The sequence below is a fragment of the Cariama cristata genome, unplaced genomic scaffold (genome assembly GCF_000690535.1).
Source record: "Cariama cristata isolate BGI_N322 unplaced genomic scaffold, ASM69053v1 scaffold1926, whole genome shotgun sequence".
NCBI lineage: Eukaryota > Metazoa > Chordata > Aves > Cariamiformes > Cariamidae > Cariama > Cariama cristata.
In genome coordinates this window covers 25,633-46,476 of record NW_009623599.1, presented here as the reverse complement: position 1 = coordinate 46,476, position 20,844 = coordinate 25,633, and the positions used below count along the sequence as shown (strand labels likewise).

The 20,844-nt window shown below is 41.8% G+C and overlaps 1 protein-coding gene across 1 annotated transcript in view; it reads right to left on the bottom strand.

Moving 5' to 3' along the window:
- Nucleotides 1-20,844, bottom strand: part of DSCAM (Down syndrome cell adhesion molecule) — a gene marked incomplete at its 5' end in the record, with an annotated part of 83,167 nt that overhangs the window by 38,975 nt on the left and 23,348 nt on the right. Inside the window, 2 exons of the mRNA XM_009702781.1 lie at nucleotides 3,601-3,754; nucleotides 20,673-20,806. Of these exons, the coding sequence (XP_009701083.1) occupies nucleotides 3,601-3,754; nucleotides 20,673-20,806 (288 nt within the window). The remainder of the gene's footprint in view (nucleotides 1-3,600; nucleotides 3,755-20,672; nucleotides 20,807-20,844) is intronic.

Sequence of the window (20,844 nt, the reverse complement as noted above, 5' to 3'; positions counted from 1 at the left end):
TGCTTAAAATATGAATCCTATTACCTATGCTTACTGTCACAGAATAAGAAACAGGCAGAAATTCTTTGCAGGAGGCTGTAACACACTTTTTTTTTTGCCTCGAGAGGACACAACCGAATTTTAAAGGCAAACTGTATAGGAAAACCAAACAAGAGCTATGACACTTCACTGCAGCTCAGCTTAATCCAAATACAAAAGCCACCAGTGAATACTTTGGGTCCAGAGCTTCTTTCATTTACTTTCTCACAGAAGAATATTCTGTGTATTCCAGTATGATGAACCATTAAAAGAACAGACCAATGTGGTGTATGTACTAGCATGTGAGCCCCACACGTTGTTTAAAAACATTGAACACACAAAGTGACATAGACTAGGAGGCAAATCTGTTCCACATTAATGCTCAGGTAGTCAATGAGTCAGGGAAACTCAGCATTTAAAGTCAGAGAGTTCTCTGCGAAGGATCAGATTGCCATGGGTCTAGATCTGTAATTGTCATGATGCTGGCAAATGCCATTCTCCATCCGTTGTGGTAAGGAAATAAGAGGAATAAAGTGCATGCAAGGTTTTCTGCTTTTAGATATATTTGATAGGCTAAACTCACAACTTTCAAGTCAGCAGTGAAGCATAATTTGAGGTGCAGAGGCACAGCCTGTTTACATGGAGACTGAACTTTCGTCATCATGATTATTTTCTCTTTGTTGGGTTATTTTACTTATTTTTGTCAGTTAATTACAGAGAATAACAATCTGTTCTGAGAAACGGAGACACTAAAGAAAGAAATGTTAACCTGAATTAAGCTTTCATTTAAATTGGACTATCCATTTCACATCAAATCTCTATCTAGACATGCTCATTGTTCTCAAAAGGGTTCTTAAAGGGGTTATAGTTAAGTTGACATAATTCAATTCAAAGTTAACTCTTACTAGCTGTCATGATGGTATCATTACTTGGAGAGTTACTCTGAAATAAGTGGAGAAAAAAAGGAAGCAAACAACTTCACAATAATGGCCCACAGGATGCTCTCGAGCTGGGGACTTCTGGCAAAATCAGGTTGTAACTGTTTCTAAGCCTGTGATGTGTTACTTGCTTCAGACGTACTGGGGGGGTGAGAAAGGTCTTCAAGGCAATTAGCTCTGCCCATCCTTCATTGTGCATCCACTGCCCTTATCACTGATGAACACTTTTTCCCAGCTCTCTAAAAGGCCCAGTAATGCATTCATACAGGAAATCCTGTACGTGATGGTAATTTCTAACCTGGTTACATCCAAAGTTCCTAAAATTGCTATCTATCAGTATTCCTAGTGTCCATCACGACCTCCACAAATGAATAATTCATCACTTTTTCACTCCTAGGTACATTTAAGAGAGGCTTGTCCTGAGCATCACCTAATGCAGACTTTCTATTGGAGCATCACTACTAGCTCTAACATTGACTGGATGCATTCTACCATCCTTCAAAATAATGTCTTTTTCACACTGACTTGTCTATATTGAAGTAATTAATTATTTTTCCTTAAAGTCCCCTTGTCTTTTCATAGAAGCTATTTTTAAGTTCACTTATTTGTCATTAAGGATCATGTTAAATAAGCTTTGGAGGATCAGAATTAATTCCAGCTTCTGGTAAGCTCCATCAGTTTAAGTACATGTGGGTCAGTTTGTAAGTTCTTTATTTTTTGCAAACCGAGATCAATCGCATACTACATTTCCTTGCAACTACAGGTTATGAATCTTGGTACTTGCAAACTCTGTGTTGTTCTGCATTCATCTTGTCCAAACTCTTCCCTCTTTGTTAAATGCACAAGCCATGGAGAAAGAGAACTTCCAGTGCATTATGTGCAGGGGTCCCTGCACACTCCTGGGTTTGCCTTCATCCTCAGTCTATGTTGTTGTCTAATTGCTTTTGCTTTTATTCGAGCGTCTATTTTTATGCCTATTTTTGTTCCCTTTTTTTCTTGCTTTCATCACCACACATTCATTACGCACAGGTAACAGCTGGCCTAAAAGAAGGCGCACACTGAAACTTTTTTTCTGTTTCCCTGAGGTGTTTTTTCGTGATCTTCCTTCAGAGATGTCCTTTACACTCCTGATCCACCTTTTAAGATCTTAACTTTGGTCGCACTGATGTTCATAATGCAGTATGCAGTTATCCTACAAGAAATTCAACAATGGAAACGCACCAGACTTTTCAGATCCTTCAGAGCAAGCATTTCCCCGCTTGTTCCAACTTAGGCCTCTTACCTTAGGCCTAGACCCTCCCCGTATTCACACTGATAAATCTTCCACTGTGGTCTACAGTAGTAACACAGCGGTTACTACAGGCTTCTCACAGCAATGTTGAAAAATATCCATCTCATATGACAAAAACTTTAACCTAGAGAAGGGGCAAAGAAAAGACGTGAAAGTTCCCACTACAAGCCTGAGGAACTCTGTTTGCAACTTCTGTCTATTGGGAAGCCATATCATGTGTTGAAATAGTACCCTCCAAACACCACCACTGCCATCCAATAGCTCTGAGAGTTAATCTACCATGGTCAAACCGCTTATCTATCACCTAGATAGGTCAGAACAGCAAGCTTTCCTATGGTGATGGTATATGCTCTTCCATATAGAAAGTGCTTTCATGTTGGTGGCATTTGGCTGAAGTTCTGCAAAGCTTTTTTAGAGAATATCTGTCATCATAAAGCACTAGGCACTTTATTTTACATTACTACATCATTAGCCACGTGACTGAAGAATTAGCAGGCTTGTAAAACTGTAAAGTCAATTAAATGCATCTAACTTTGCAGCCCTAGGGACCTGTGCAATACATTGTTCATACTGGCACATGCTGTGATGTTACCAATTTGAGTGAGGGGGGAAAAAAAATCAGTTTGAAGACCCCTCGTAGAGACTGAGCACTGATGGGACTCATCTTACTTAGCTGTCTAAAAAGTTAGGTCTCTATTTCCAAGATGAGGTGCTATAGTGTTGTAAGCATCACACCTCACAGTACAGGTAAGGCAGAATTAACGGGCGCAAGCAATATCTTTTAATAGAACAACTAATAGAGTTGGGAAAAAATAGGCAAGATTTGAGGCACATTATCCCTTCTTCATATCTGAAATAGAAGCAGCAAACTTCAAAGCTAATGCAGGTTGAGAACAATTGTTCAGAGTTTAGATATGTTAATCAGACCACTTTATACAGAAGATGGTACTTGTGGAGTACACAAGAGAGATTAGTAAGGAGAGGAATAATAAAGAAGTTATCTTGCATGGCAAGAAAAAGAGAGACACATTCAGAAGGGGAGGGGGATCATCTGCAAACCTTCTGTACCCAACAAAGAAGATAAAAATTGCTCCAAAAAGCAATTTATTTCCTCCTAAGGTAGGTGGGATGAATTACCCCCTAGAGAAGCACGTCATTCTCTCTCTGCTGACTACAGCAAAAGCTTGGGCAATTAGCTGAGAGTTGTCACCTAACTTTTGGAAAGAACTGCACTTACTCCTGACAAATCCCACTCTCAGTAAGCAATGAGGCATAAAGAAGCCACGTGCCAATTATAACAGTAATTAGCATTGTAAAGTTCTGGATTGCTTTAAAAAAGTGCTGTCACTGTACCTTTAGCTAGCGGTTCCACAGTGATAATCTCGCTGCTGTTGCCTCTTCCCGCAGCAGTCACTGCTACCACCCAGACACTGTACTGGCGATTCCGGCTCAGGTTGGGGATTCTGTAGGAAAATGAGTCGGGAGAGGCTTCAAACTCGCTGATTACCTGTGGTGGGAGAGACAAATGTTTCCAGACTAAAATAAACAGTATTTGGAGAAAGTCTGCTAAGCTGAGTGCTACAAAGTTTGCTACTTCAGGGTACTTTGAGTATCAGTTGCTCCAAACAGATGGCAGATGGCAACAAACAGAGCAGACACAATAACTTGTTGTAATCAATTTATATTCAGTTAATTTGGGTCTATGTCTTGTTTGCAAATTGTTTTTATTCAGATTAGGACTTTTATGTGTCTGTTTATTTTCACAGGGTTGGATAAACAATTTAAGTGGACATACTTGACAACTTCTTATCATCAATAGTTCTGACGAACCGATTTTATTTCATACAAAACTTTCCCAACAGTGGATTCAGTCCTGCATTTGCTGTGAAACCTGGAGTTTACTACTCGAGATGTGTCTTTGGTCACCTAGAACCGTTATGCTGGTGTTCCTTATCCCTGGGTTTGGTGGCTTATTCCTTCGGTAATGGAGTAAATCAAGAAATAAAACCACATTCTGTAACAGACTGTTCAAACTTCCCTCGAGTCTAGTTTTGTTTAATCACAAAATTACTTCCATTCAAAGAATCCCATCAGAAGGTCATCTCAGCTATTTAACTGCATCAGTAGGGAAGGACAAGCGCTGGAAGAAATGCCAGTTGGGTCTATTCTTGCACTGTCACTCAAGGGCCTCGGCTGCGGGCTGCAGGGAAGCTGACGGGCTGCTATGCAGTGCTTGCTTCTCGGTGAGATGTTCTGCAGCTTGCTCAAAGCAACCTGTGCGAGGAGAGGTATGGAGGAATATATAGGTTCCTCCAGGGGAGGTGGCTTTGTGCCCCTCAGCGCATCCTCTGCAGGAAGCCTGACTCCTTGGCGGAGCAGAAGGGAAACCTCGTCAGCCCTGAACAGTATTACAATGCTCAATACAGCCAGTTTTATTTCTGACACGGGCTTTGTGATTCTTGTATGTAAAAATAGAAGGGTAATGAACCATTAGAATGAATAATACTCACTTCCCCGTACATTACTGAGCATGGTAATGGCTAACTAACACCAGGCTAAAAATAATTAGAACGGTAATGACGTAGAAAAGAAGATTTTACTAGGAATCAGCATTTAAAATAATGCATCAGTGTAATCTAAACTTGATTCAGACTGACAGAAAGTGTGCAAGGAATCTCTTTGATATACAAATATCTGCTGGTGGTAAAGGCCAATTTCATCTGATTAGCATTTCAAAAGGCAGGTTGACCTGAAAGCATTGGCATATATAGCCCTTCAAAGTGAATTCCAAATAACTAAGGGATGCTTCTGAGATATCATTAAACACCTCTCCAGTGTGAACTGGTAGCCAGTTTCAGCTACTGAATGGGTCACTGCATTTCTCTGTTCTTGAGCTGGCACCTCCTATAGCCAGGGGAAGAGAGGAGATCATCTCATCTCACTTTTGAAATTTAGAGTGAAGATATCTGTGTCTAGGCCAGTCACCTTGACTGCCTTCAGAGACCATGCAAAGAAAAGGTAACTTCTAAGGCAAGGTTCTTCTGGCCTCTTGGAGACACAAACATTGCAGCAGGATAAATCACGTTCTCGACGTTATCTATGTTTCCCCACCAACTACAGAAGTGTCGATATAACTAGTCCAGGTATAGGTGCCTGCGCTGAAGGCACCTGAAGTTAATGTGCTTGTTAACTAAAATACTTAACTTCCTATCTTTTATACAAATGTGTGCCTCTATTTGCTTCTACAAAAATACATTCTGTTTCCTCCATGGAGGCTAACTTTTCTGGGGAGACCGGTTTGCTCCAGCTAACAGTTATCTAGGCTCAACACAAGCCCAAAAAGGGACCATGCCGTACTTTCTACCCAGTCTCATTGCTCCTGTCAAAATGCCAAGTCAGTTTGTCCCATTTAGCAAGCGTTTGCCTGGGATTTCACTTCTGATATGAAGAGGTCAGTGCAGGCAGACACTTCTATTATGATGTGAAATATTCCAGCAGGTTTAGAGAACCATCTGTCTTGACATTTACACAAGCATATTGGACAAATGCCCATAGCTTGACAGGCTGGATCTTTGTGAGGTCATACATAAAAATTAATGTATTGATCATGGCATGGGAGGCCGAATTTTAATATTCATGAGGCAGCATTTCCTAGGGTTAATTTGAAAGTCAAACAGGCCAGGCTGTCTCTGGCACTTAGGCTCCACTCATTAATGCAGCTATCTAGCACAAATTATTTCTAAACCCTCTATTAACATGGGATGTGGATACAGCATTTAGGAACAACTAACCGTTACAGACTTCCTTATTGTTAAACTTTAATTCCAGCAAGCATCTATCTGGTTAAATTTACTGTTTTTTCCATGACTCCCATGGCTTATGAAAGGGACATATGGCTGCCTTTGGAAGCCAGTCCTAATGCTGCAGATCTCCTGCTTGAAATGCCTCGCTGCTCTCCTCCCCTCCGCAAGGGCAGAGACTGGGACAGTCAGACAGACAGACACCCTGTATACAACTGCTAAACACAGCTCCGAGAAATCTGCTTTGAGATTTTTCTGTTTGGGATAAGGTGAGCAGCTAAGCAGGAAAGGAAAACCTCAGCTTTGAAGCTACAGCACTGGCACTAAGCACTCCTGCTCTGAGGATCAAAGTTAAAGACAAAACTGAAAAAACAAACAACCCTCCAAAATTCCTCTGGTTGCAATGTGGTCAGCCAGAAGAGCAGGAAAAAATGTCTCAAAACAGAGGAGCTCTCTCTCCCTGGAACTCCAAAGATGGAATAATCACAGAATTAGCTTCTCTAACACCTTTCAAAATGTCTTGTCTTCAATTCATTTCTTTCGCCCACAGAGAACCAGCATCATTCACGCATTTGTAACTGTAGCTATTCCAAATATAAATTCCATTATTCATGGAATTAATTTATTAATTGAATCCTGTAAACGCATCATCACTAAATTAATGATTCTTATTTTCTTAAAACTAACTGCTATAGCCAAAGATTTCGGCTTCTAACTGGTTAACATACACCTTCTGTTCCTCAGCTAACATTCCCTTTTAAACACTTGGGGATGCTCCAGTGATAAAGAATCGATTTTACTTTTAACTTTTGCCTGTCACTTCAATTAGACTAACATGCCAGAGACTTTCATTACACAAGAAGAAAAAAAGGGAGCTTTGTCAGCAAAGAGAAGATTAAACAATTGAAATAAGAAATATTTTAAAGGAATGTCACCTTGTCGTATACTGGTCTTTGCATGTGCCAGTATAAAATATATACTGCTGTTTTAGCCCAAAAGTAGTAACATGCTTGCTCAAAGGATTTTTTCCCCAACTGCTTTTTTTTATTCAGCTTATAGATGATAGGTTAATTTTTCTTCTGTCTTTAGTTCACCGTTTAAGAAGCACAGACAAGGCCAAGTCTCTAAAAAGCCAGTAAAGGCTGTGAAGAATAAAATGAAATCAAAGTCCTTTATCAGGGTGCAGTCAATCCACTTCTCAAACCAGGCAACAGCAAGAGATGCTGAGGAACAGCCACTGCAGGGAGCATCATTTTCCTCTGATGCAACTTCAGCTCTATTGGTATACGTTGCTTTGTAGTTTGCAGCAGTTTGCCATCTCCTGGCATTTCTGACTCCTTTAGAAATCAATTAGATAAGGTAATGTGCATAAACTCTGAACTCTCTGGCTGGTTTTTTGGTTGGTTTGTTTGTTTGCTCTGTTTTTAAACCCAGCCTGGGAAAACTTCAAAAGGATGCTTTCGAAGAAAAATACATTTGTAACAGTCTTCCAAGCAATCAGGGAGTTTCCCAAGCAGGGAGGTAAGGTAACAGGTAGCATTTACTGTGGACTGGAAGATTATTCAGTCAAAACAAGCCTGCACCTTGCCTACAACTGCATCTACACAACTTCTGATGTAAGACAGGTGCACTGAAGATCCCTAGCTCATCATTCTCTGCAAGTTGCAGGAAACTTGGAGGTGAAAAGAGAAAGCCATATGGAGACTTGAAGGACAAGAGCAAAAAGCAAGAAACATCCCAGGTTTGTGGTGTGTGTTGTGAAGTGAAGTCAGAGCATATACAAGTTGGCTACCTGTACACCGGCTGCCTCATCTTGAAAATTCAAAATACATATATATGCTACCTAGAGTGGCATGCGTGTTTTCCCTATGAATTTTGGTATAAAATATGGCCATAGCATGATCTAAAAACAGGGCTGGAAGGACTCTGAGAGTTCACCCCAGTCTATCCTTCTTTTCTGAACCAGGTTCAACTATATCTGCACAATTTCAGACAGATGCTTGTCCAACCTGATTTTGAAGACTTACAATAAATGGAGATTTTGCAACTCCCTCGGCTGCAAGACCTATTCGATTGCTTAACTAATTGTACTATTAGAAAGCTTTCTTGAAATCTAGCTTGAGTTTCCTGCTACAGTTTAAGCCCGTAACTTCTTTTCCAGTCTATTAGGAACATGAAGAATAGATTATTACCTTCATCTTTGCACCAGCCTTTAAGCTACATGAAGTTTTATCATTCCTTTCCCCATCAGTACCCTTATCTTTTTATAACTTAATAACTGTAATGCTTTCAACATTGTCCAGAAATCACATTTTCTCTAACAGTTTCTCTAATAATATCTGTTGTTATCCTTTGGACTCTCTAACAATGGTCCATAGCCTTCTCAAATACAATTGCCAAACCTGTATCCAGCAATCCCAGGGTATGGCATTTGACTTTTCACAACAGGATTATAAAGGTAGCTAACATTCATCTTGGGATGCACAATAACCTTAAAATCCTCTTCTGAAGAAGCTAGCCAATTGCTCTCTACCCACTACTTTAGTAGTTGGTTATTCACAGTACCCATTATCTTGCACTTACCCATACTAAATTTTATCTACCTTTTTCCAGACCAATTTCCCAGTTCATAAAGATCTGTCTGAATTCCAGTTCTGCCTCCAGTGTACTTGCAATCCCTCCCAGCCTTATCTCTTGCAAATTTAATAGGCACTCTTGCTATTTCATTATCCAGGTCACTAACGGAACCACTGAACAGAAGTGGACTCAGGAGAGATACCCAGGCCGCTCCCTCCTGCCCACAACAACGAACCACTGGTTTCATAGCCTCCCACGGAACAGCAATCAGTTTTATATCTAGCCTGAGCTGTCTCAGTGAAACCGCGTTTGCCTAGCTAGTTTTCTCTGCACAAAAGTGCATCCTCTGAGCTTATCGCCGCTGCTAAATGGGAGAGAACCCACGAGTATGTTGAGCAAACCACCCTGATGATCCACATCACTTTTTAACATGATCTCTAGCTCAGTTTTGTACTACTCTAAATAGCTCCTTTCGAACCAAATCTACTTTAGAGGGGCTAGCACTAAGCAGTGTAGACAGACATCAGTCAATGTCACATACTCTTGGGGCCAGGTGCTGCTCCTTGGCCCTTGTTTAATCAGCAGAATAGATGAGGCCTACTGAGTCTCATCAGTAATTAAAGTAAGTTTTTAGTTCTACAAGGTCAAAACGCAAAGATCTCCATCTGTTTGCACAACACCGTCACAGAGTTGTCTACCCTGCTCTACCTCAGGCTTCTGTTGCTCCTGGAAATGACATTTTAAAGTCTCCTGGATGGACAAGTCATCCAGTAATAGGGGCTACGACAAGTTGTTTCTACCTGGAAGAATACTGAGTTAATATGAAATCAATACACTACTGTATTTATAGAGAATGGACTTCAAGTTCTGCATCCCTGAACAGAGTAGACAGACCACTGATGTGCCCTCTCAGTGAACTCCCGAAAGATGTGAAACTCTGCCTGAGGTCATGGACTAGTACTTTTCTCCGGGACTGCTGGCTTTTGCCTTGCTTCCTTTCACAGATGGACAGACTGTCAGAGCTGCAAATAACCACCAATCCTGGACCACAGTTTTCAGTAAGATGCTGGATAACACTTTGGTCATATAATGGCTTCTGTTTAGGTTGTGCTATTTTGGTGCATGTTTTGAAACATGGCATCTGTTTTTCACTCAGCATTATTGAAGATAACGGTTGTAAACAGAAACTGTGCACAAAACAGAACGCAGCTTCCATATAAAATTTTATCTTTTTTTTTCTTAAATGCAGAACTCAAATGTTAGAAAGTGCAAGATGGAAATTTTGGAAACAACAGAGGCAGCTCCCTGCCTTCCCACCTGCAGGAAAACCTTGCAATCCCATTTTGAGGAATTATGCCTGGAAGACAGTCCCCTGCCTGGAATTCCAGGTGGCCCACATAGTCAAGGAGTCTGTTGCTTGGGAGCCACCGAGGTACCCCACCTGCTTGCTCCTTTGCAGCAACTCCCAGAGAGTCAATCAACCTTCTGGGGCTCATGATCAGGGAAGCAGAATGTGGTGTCATGGGCTGGTGATCACAGGAAGGTCACCAGACCACCTTCTGTGCTACCAGGAGTTCTGCTGCCTCCTTTGGTGGCCCCAAAAAATCACGAGGTTTGCTCAGCGCATTACAGTCAACTCACAAATTGTGTGACATCATCTGGTCCCAAGTGCTCTGTCCCCTCTACGATACAGAAGGGAATGGGATGAATTCAAACCGGTTGAAATACACTGCAACTGACACCAAGGACTTATTGTTAGACTATACTGATATATGTGTATGTGAGACTAGGCAGTGAGACAAGACCAGAATTTTATGAAAAAATCAATATCAAATCTCTTTCAGTAGGGCTTTGCAAGGAGATCTTTTAAAATCTTGTAAAACAGCACATCATCAGGATCAATTTATACTCTGTTACATCTCTCCTGAGATCTGCTCTATGACAAAAATAAGATAGGCAAAAAATGTAAAGTTGACAAAGCAATTAAAAGAATGAATGTACTATGTTTGGAAGCTGGCAACAAAGCTGTGAAATAACTATGAAAAAGCTGTGAACAGTACATGTGGTATATTAAAAAAGACATATTTTAAATACCATTCAAAATAAGTTTTTAAAATAACCCCAAAATTAAACACTAGTTCTATGCTACATAAAGAACAAGAATTAATAAACATAAATATCTTCATGCTGTAAAAAGCATTGTATAGACATAGTGATAATAAAATACTGCTTGTAGTACACAAATCAATGAACATAATATTTTAAATTCAACCTTACAGATTCTGCTGACTCTAAAGAACCTTCCATTCAACAGTAACTTTATCTACTTAGCCAACTTCTGCCAGCTACCTCTCCCCTCTTTTAAAGAGACTTTCAGTAACCCTTTAATTGCTGAAGCCTCTACAGTGTGTAACAACAAATCACTTCTGGCTTATAATTGCTTTTGCTCTATTTTCCGTGCCTTTTATTCAAGTCTTTAAACTGGAGAGGAACCACGGATCAGAAAGTACGATGCAAAGCTGCCACACGTCGAGTTAGAACTTGGACAGATCCTATGCAAAATCAAGACAAGACTTGCATCTGCCTGAAAGAATTGTGTGGAAAACACCTGGATGCTGGGAATTTATGTCAGCTACTTCTGGTTCTTTAAAGATCTAGTTTAAGCTAATTGTATACACTTTCATATAATTTAGTTTAAGATGCATACCATCTAGTTCAAGAGTAAACAAAGAGAAGGGAAACTTTTTGAAGAAGATTCATCCAGCTTCTCCCAGACATCTAGTTTCTTTCCTTTCATGAAAGGAAAGCTTTGATGATCCCAGAATCAACACAGCTATCTTTGAGACGTCTGAAGCCAGGGGAACTGAATCCCACCTCGAGCCTAGAAGTTACAGAGCAGAGATGACTCTCTCCTTTCACAGGGCAACTGCCAGAGTCTCCTGTGTGTGCTTTTGATAGGATAGCAGTAATACATTGCAAAGAATATCCTCCTCCAGATGTTTTCTGGAAGATTCTGCATCTATTTGTATTGGGGAACGCACCTCAAACACATAGGACTTCATAAGAAACCAGGATATTTGGCCTATGTGTTTTCCAGCGGGACCTTTTGAAAACTGTGTGACCAGAGTTGGGAGGCTGTAGTTTGTGCATTTGTGGAAGAGAGGAAGGAAACCTGGAGAGAGAGTCTGATTCATGTCACTTTTTCTACTGAACAGGAAAAAACCCACTGTAAGACACCCTCACTGGGGAATCAGACTGTAGTTTTTCCCTCAATATGGTGCTCTACAGATTGACAGAAAAAGGAGCATAGAGATGTGAGAAACATGAAAAGTCTAGCCGCTGTTGCTGTTATTGCTGCTGGTGGTGGTTACGCTATCATAGGACTGAGCAGACAGAACGTACATGGGAGCAGTGTCTTGGCCAGACATCATACGCCTGTTGTTTAATTTGACAGTAGCTTAAAAATGTAATTTTTTTTTTTCCTCTTAGTGAGTTTAAACCAAAAGCAAAAAACTAAACAAATATAGAAGTCTAACAGGCTTATGAGTATGTTTCTCACAGAAAAATAAGTATACCAAAAAGATTGGTAATCGTCTGCCCCGAAGAGTCCCAGATGTTGGTGAGTTTCCAGTATCAATTACGTTTTCAAGTAAATTGACTTGGGTTCTGGCCAAATATGATTGTTTCCTTCTTCTCCATCATTACTTCACATCTGTTCATCTCCGTCATCTTCCAAACCCAACTGTTACACAGAAATATTTCCAGGTCAAGATGAATCTTTGCTAGGCTTTCAGCTTTTGTATCATCCTAAATCATTTGGAGAAGTCCAGAATTGTAGATTACAGTTTTCAAAGATTCTTTCAGACACAGGTCACTGCCAGGTACCTGGGGGCGACTACAGGGTTTGCACTATGAGATAACTCCTATTCATCACCCCTATTTCAGCATTGGGGTCTGCTATGTGTTCTGGTTTGTCATCCAGCTAATCCGGCTAATGCTTTTATCTTGACAGCATCATCTGGGATCTTTGTAGGAACATTCTCACTCCATTCATCTGGCTCAATAGCATCTCACTCTGGAATTTCTTCTCCTTCCAGTCCTCGGGCTTCTGGTCATTTGGGACCTCAGTCAAGGTGGGTTTAATGGACAAATCATATCTTTAGCAGAATCTCACAACTAGCAACAGTTTGATCAACTAATGTTTCAAAACTATTGCCAGGATTGAAGACCAGAGAATATACTGGTTCTTCCTATCAGAAAAGTAAGTTTTAAAATCTGTATTGGGATGCCTTGCAAGCTTCTTGTCATATTTGCCAGTCTTTGGGTACTCATGCTGGGAAGTGAAATGCAACCTGAAGTCTTCCTCAAGCAGAGTTTTACTGTGGAGTTGATCACAGTTTGGTTCAGGGTCTTTGGGGAGCAGCTTCACAGAGGTACCACTGCTCCATGGAAATTCACTTTCTACTGTACAGTAACAGATTTGGTGTCAAACAGAAAGAGCTTTAAAAGTCTCGCAGAGATATGACTACTGAGCACTCAGAAAACTAAGATGAATATGAAGCATTTAATCAAAGGCAAGGGAATTCACATGTAAGAATCACAATCCCTCCTGTAACATGCTGAACAGTTACAGATTTGGTTTGGTATTAACAACATGTTTATCAAACGTCATGCCCAAGAGAACCCAGCAATAACTTCCTGCAGCATAGACAGCTTTTCAGAAGAAAGCAGTAATGATTACAGTTTGGGTAATGCAGGTTTTCTGATGGAGGAACCATACAACGCACACACAGAGAGAGCAAAACAGATATACACACCTTTGCAAAATGGAGAACATTGTCAACTACAGAGAAGCCAGTCCACTCTGCTGAGACAGGAACACGTTGCATCAGTGGAAGCGTCCTCCAGAGTGGCAGACGCCTGTGCCACACTTCCCTTTGCTGTGCGGGGTGGTGTGGGCAGCAGGAGCACGTGGCAGTAACAGTGCTCACAAGCTAACTGATGAGCGCTTGGATGGGGAAAGCTTGAGTGGGCTTGGAAGAAGGGAACCATTTGGGAGTGGGAAAAGGCACAGCACTGCTGACTGGTAGAGCCATTGCCATATGAGTTATCACAGCAGGTATGCAAAGGGACCCAGCAACTCTGATCAAGACTGCATGTGGTGATGAGAACCTGAGTCACACAACACAAAGAAGGAAGGACAGCAGGAGAACATGCTCACAGAGGTAGTGGAAGGTGGTGGTCAGGATATTGGAAGGCTGGAAGTTGTGATGGGTGACTTTTACCACATTGACAACTGCTGGAAGGGCAGTAAGACTGGAAGCAAGCAACCTAGGGGATTTCTGGAGAGTACTGAAGACTGTTTCTTGATGGAGGTGACCAATGGATAGACTAGTGGAAATGCTCAGTTGCACCTGTTGTCCACAAACAAGGAAAAAGTGGTTGAAGATGTGAAGGTCTATGATAAGTTTGGCTGTTGTGACCATAAGACTGGAGTTCAAGATCCCAAGAGGAGTGATCCCATGGGAAACTGTCCCAAAGGGTAAAGGGGCTCAGAACAGCTGGCTAATCTTCAAGGACAACCTCCTGAGACCACAAGAATGGTCTTTTGCAATGTATGGAATGCTGAGCAAGCATGACAGAAGGCCAGTATGGATGAACATGTAGGTCCTGACTGAACTCAAACACAAACTTTTTTGTGGAGGACAAAAGCAAGAAGAGTTTCTTTAAGTACATCAGCAGCAAAAGGAAGGCTAAGGGGAGTTTGGGCCCGTTGCTCAATGAGGCAGGGTATTTAGTGAACAGGAATTTGGAAAGAGCTAAGGTACTTAATGCCTTTTTTGCCTTAGTTTTCACTGGTAAGGTTTGCCTTCAGGCCTCCAGGTCTCTGAACCTTCTTGAGGGTTATTTGGGAGTGAAGCTGTGCTCACAGTAGAGGGAGACTGAATTAGGGAGCACTTAAGAACCACTTTATTAGACATACAGAAACCCGTGGTACCAGATAGGATGCATCCCAGAGTGCTGAAGAACGTGGTTAATGTCATTGTGAGGTTACTCTTGGTTGTATTTGAAAGGTGATGGCAATCAAGGGAGGCTTCTGATCATTGGAAAAAGGCAAATGCCACACTCATCTTCAAAAAGAGCAAGAAGGAGGATCTAGGTGACTACAGGCTGGCCAAACTTGTCTTAATAATATCAGATGGTTATTGAGCAAATCCTACTAGATGCCATTTTTAACCATATGAAGGAAAGGAAGAAACAGTTGACATGGACTTACCAAAGGTAAGCCATGCTTGACCAACCTGATTGCTTTGTATGACAAAGTGACTGGCATTATGGACAAGGGAAGGGCAGTAGATGTTGTTGCCTCAGCTTTAGCAAAGCCTTTGACCCAGTCTTCACAGTCTTGTCATCACCAAATTGGTGAAATACGTGCTGAATAAGCAAACAAGAAAATGGATGGAAAATTGTCTGCAATGTTGGGCTCAGACTTATGATCAGTGGTGCAAAGTTCAGCTGCAAGCCAATAACTAGTAGTATTCCTTGGGGATCATTTTCTGGGACCTGTACTGCTTAATGTCTTCAGGAATGACCTGAGAGACAGAACAGGAGTCCACTGTCAGCAAGTTTGTGAATGGCGTGAAATCGGGAGTAATAGTTTCTATGCTGGAGAGCAGGGCTGTTGTTCAGGGGGACCAAGACAGGTTGGAGAAATGAGGTGACTGGAGTCTCATGAAGTTCAAAAAGAGCAAATACAAAGTCCTGCATCTGAGATAGAATAACCCCATGCACTCGTACAGCCTGAGGGCCAACAGTTCAAGGGACAGCTCTGCAGAAAAGCAGGTCTGGTATCAGCAATTCTGCATTTGTAACAGTGTAGTCAGCAAGTCCAGGTCCAGATCTTTCCCCTCTACGCTGCACTTGTGAGACTGCATCTAAGTACTCTGTCCCGTCTTGGGCTCTCCAGTACAAAAAAACCATAGACGTACTGGGGCAAGCACAGGACAGGGGTGTCAGGGAATAGTCAGGAGGCTGGAGCACAGCGCATACGTACAAGGACGGGCTGAGCAAGCTATGGCTGTCAGCCTTAAGAAGAGAAGGCTCAGGAGAGACTTTATTGCCATCTATATAGACTTCATCAGGTGATACAGAGAAGATGGAGCCAAGCTCTTCTTGAAGCTGAAGGATGGGAAAAGTTTCCACATGGGAAATTCTGATCAACTGGGGAGAAAAAAATTACCATGAGACCATAGTCAAATATCGGAACTGGGGCCCAGAGGGCCTGTGGGATCTCCATGCATGGAAGTGTTCAAGACTTCACTAGACATGTCCCTGAGCAACTTCATGTAATAAAGTTTGCTTTGAGAAGGTGGTTGGACTAGGCAACCTCCAGAGGAACCTTCCAACCTAAATACTATTATTTTACAAAAGTTTAAAAATGTAAATCCATTGGTTAAAGTATGTATACAACAACTGAAACCAAATACTGGTAGAGCTAATGTGCAACTCTCCAAGAAAAACAAACACATTAGATTGCCACCAAGATGTTTCCTAAGTTAGATGGGGAAAGGCTCCAACAAAACTCCTACGACATTTTAGGCTGTTGGCAGTATTGTATGTCTTTCACATCTGAACACTTTCTATGCACAGTTGCCCAAACAAGTTCTGCTTTTAGCTTTCACTATCAGGAAATCAGAGATCGATAGTGAGGTCATCTGATTTCATATCTTAATATGAGTGGAATGAAGACAACAACCAACTGACAATGTCCTGAAAAGGAAAATCCCCGAGAAGAGTGGTCTTCATTTAGTATCCTTTTACGGTGCAGCGGTACTTATATGACTCTCTTCCATTAATCTCCAGGCATCCCATGAAGAAAGCAGAAGACTGCTGCACAACTTAATGACCTGCTTTGTTGGAAACAGTAGGATAAGCCCGTTTAATTTGTTTGCTCCTATGAGTGAATGATTGACCAACGGATCACCCTCAACAAAGCCCAACAGCAACAACAACAATAATGACTGCACTTTTCTAATCAACAAGGTAAAATAGATTTTAGCATGTGTATTTCTGATTGAGTGATGTCATATTGTTTGTTGACACCCAAATGACACAGTTGGTCTGTATTTCCTCAGCTCTTAACTTGTTTCTGTTTTCCCTGTCAGTTCTAATGCTTTCTCAGCCCTTCCTGCACCAGGAAATCCTGCTTTTTAGCCTTCATTCTCCTGCCTTCGGCACACGCCATGCTTCTTTCTGCGTTGCTTTTAACCTGTTCCGAGATTACAGTTACCCAGGCTGGTTAGCTATTGCATGCTTTGTGTCACAATGACCTTTCCCGAACACTTTTTGCCACCTAAATTTTATTTAATCTAATCCCATTGATTCCTCTTTACGTAGTATACTGACCTGAACGCAACAAGAGGTTGAAGGAGTTTTGGTTTTTGTTTCTTGTTTTTACATCACCTAAATCTCTTTTTCTGTTGCCCTGTTAAAAGCCCTGGCAATACACATCTACAACCCAAGGCAGCGGGTGGTGGAGCAGACATCCAAGGCAGCTCCCCTCACAGCTAGGTAGGAGCTGAACCACCCCAGCTTCTTCACCAGGATTCAAACCGTATGCAGTATCTATGGCACCACTGGGAAAACTCCCACTGCCAGAACGGGATGGCAGCCTGTGCCGCAGCTGATAGCACCGCCCGGTGCTTCTCTGAGGCCCCGGCAGAACGAGTGTGATGAGCATCCTGACAGTACACTGGGGATAAGCACATCTAGAAGGAAGCTGGCCAACATGGGAGCGTTACAGGTGGTCTTGAGAAGCCAGCTCCTACGAGGAATTGGACATGGATGTGGGAGGAAGTGGGGTCAAGAACTGTTGGGGTGTGGGCTATGAGTTAGCATAAAGGATAATTACTTTAACTTAAATTCTGGTATGTTTTGTTTCTTGTATTGGAAGAATGAAGGACTCATTAAGTCATATTTCTGTATTTTTTCCTATATTTGCAGAATAAAAAAAGAGAAAATTCTGCCTACTAATGCCTACACAATGCTATAGGCACAACAAATAAACAGTAGGACATTGGAACCCTCCTTGCCCTTTATCTTGGCTACAGAATAGATTGCAGTGAAGAATCATTTTTATTTTTCACACATTAATCATGTTTGTGGTTTGAAACATCCCAGGCAAATACTGTCCTTAGGATTCAAAATACTTCCAAAGGAAATGCCTCCGTCCTTCTGTACAGGGGCAGCAGAAGTTTTAACAGCTTCTGCCCTTGCGAAGCAAACTGAACTGTGCAAGAGGTAGCAAATCATCATCCTGTAACATGTCAGCATCGTATAAGGGTTGTGCTTTGTAATAAAAATGTGCACAATACCACCAAGACAGTTAATTCGTTTTCCTGTTGGTGACTTAAACACCAAAGCAGCGGCCTTGTGTAAAGCACTGTCTTGTTAGCCTAAGTGTCTAAATTGTACTGTATTGAGTTGTTCTCAGCAAACATATACTGCTTGTAAAATACAATCTGCAAAGAATACACCCTTCCCATAAATTCACCTTTACCGCTGTGCTTTTCTTCTCCTCACATTTGATGCTTAAAAACTGAGCTTGCCTTTCTGCTCAAATAGCAGACTTTTAGCAAAGTTATTCTGCAACCAGGGCTTTGACTGAAGGAAGAAGTCTGTGCAGGAAGTTTTTATGGCTCTATACCTCCAACTACAGCACTTGCTACTTCTGGTGACAGAAGAGATGATAAAGACACAGGTCTTCTATTTATTCCCCTCCTCACCCTAATTTAAGAGCTCTTTCTCTGTCAACTACTTGTCTCTGCCAACAGTGAATCACACAAAAACTTCCTTGGGATATATAGATCGTATCTGCACAGGAGCGTTGGCACTCAAGCACCTCTGCAGCAGGCTCATTTCACTGCAAAGCTAGCTCTGAATAAAAAATAACTTTTTATTTCACAGTCCTTCTAAGAATAAAAGATAACAAAGCATTTGCATAGAAATAAAATTGGGGGCATGCGCGCCATATTAAATGTGTCCTGAGGACTTGCCCTTATTTAAAGGTGTCCAACTTGGCTTCTGGAAACTGCCCACCGAGTGTGATCACTGCCTCACTCCCCACGCAGGACTGACACAGGAGATCTGCTCTGTAAGGCACAACTCGTGCTGATCTGCAGAACACTAGCGAGAAATGGTACAGGGACTGTGCTCATAGACACCTATTGTACATATATATACACATATGTGTGTGGGCATATCTATTTATATGTACACACACCCATACAGCCCTTCATGCACGCAGGTAACAACAGCATAACTATACATGTACACATGAACAATTAACAGAAAACACAAACACCTCCAAGTGCCCCTACCTTGGCCTAAGGTGTACGGTGATACCCCCACATCGTGCCATAATGAACACCACAAAAATAGGGCAGTAAAATCCAGTAAGGTCAAGACCATCAAAAAAAGTAACTAGTCTTGTCATTGTCCATCACTGAGGTACTCCAAAAGGTAACCATGCAATAAGCAGTCTTAAAAAAATAATTTTGTATATGAGAGAACTGCGTGTTAGAGAAAAAATGTTTCAGCTGAGGATGCTTATTTTCCTGGTGATGTAAACATACAAAAAAATTGTTGCTAGCAAAGCCTGGGGAAGACAAACCGCAGCTTTGCGCATGGTAAGGAAGTACCACAAGCCAGCAGCACCACCTGGTGTTCTCTGCAACCCCCCGGAGAAGAGCTTGGCCCCTACTCGGAGCTGAGCCCTAACAGCAAGGTCCAGTTCTGTAAACCCCGACCTCTTTCACCCATTGTGTGCCATAGAGGTGTATGAAGCATGATGGAAAAATCTGTGGCCGGTTTATGTTTAAACGGTATGCTCAAGACAGCTTGGTTTGCATGGTTACAATTATTAAATCAACGGCATCAGAAGTCAATAGCCCCAAAACATACAGGAAGCAAAGATCTCCAACCCTTAGCTTTGGACATGACTAATAAAACCCGCGCGCAGTAGGATGTATCAGTTTAAGCACAGCCATCAATGGACATGTGTGTTTTGCCCTGTCTCCCCTTGAGTACGTGCAGAATTAGCTCACTTGCTGGCAGAGTGCCTTGGGTAAGGCTGTGTCTGCCCGCAGGGTCCCATTCAGACATACCCTCAGGCCTTCCTCTCTCTCAGCCAGCTCCGACAACAAGCCTGAGGCACTTTTCGAAATTTCCCTGTCAAACTCCTCCTACTTCTGGAACAATATTTTCCTTGTCTGTGAAACTAAGATTGCATTTTGCAACTTGCGATGCTACCTTTGATGGGAAGTCCTGCTTAAAAACTAAATCAGAACCTTGGATAAAAAATAAATAAACACTTTTTTCAATGTACATTACAATAAATATGCATGGGTATTTACAAAGAGTAATTGGTCCTTGTGTTTAAAGATAGCTGGATTCCTTTGTGACCCAGAGAGGGAGAAAGGTACCTGATATTCAATTCAATTTTTCTCTTGCCACTTTCTCAGCAAGTAATAGCATGTAGGTCTACATCAGGCAAATACTCCAGACATAAATAAGCTTATTCACAAGCAAATATGTTTGTTCAGAAGTCATTATGTTCCTTCACACATGAATACTCAAGCCAAAAAGGCAGGAACTTAGATGCAAACGCACCTAAGTATGGATATATAAATACATGCCTGCGGCTACAACAGGGCTCTTGCAGCTGGTCCTGCAAAAGATAACCGAGTACATTCTAAAAACACCCAACCTTAAAAGATACTCCACTTCAGTTGTGAGTTTTGAAATGATTTGTAAGTCAGTGCTCTGCAATAGCTTTTAAACCATGCAAAAGACTGATAGCTGGGAAAAGGCAAACCCAACTCTCAGTCACCTCTATAGCCCCAGGATCCCGATACACCCTTGCTTAGGGTGAACAAATGGCAGGAAAGAAAGCAGTAAGGAGAACACCAGGCACCGAGTATCTGCAAACGCCCTGTTTCAGCCCCGCAAGTCAGTGCTGCTCATCTACGGTCGCTCTGTGGGACTTACGGTGGGGTAGGGGTGTGAGCAGAAGACAGTGTATTTCCGAATGATGCCGTTCAGCTTGAGGGGAGGGAGCCAGGAGACGAAGACGATGGAGGCCGAAGCCGCAGCTGCTTTAACACCGGCAGGAGGACCTGGAACTGCAAAATCAAGATGTGTTAGAGTGGCCCAAGGCAGG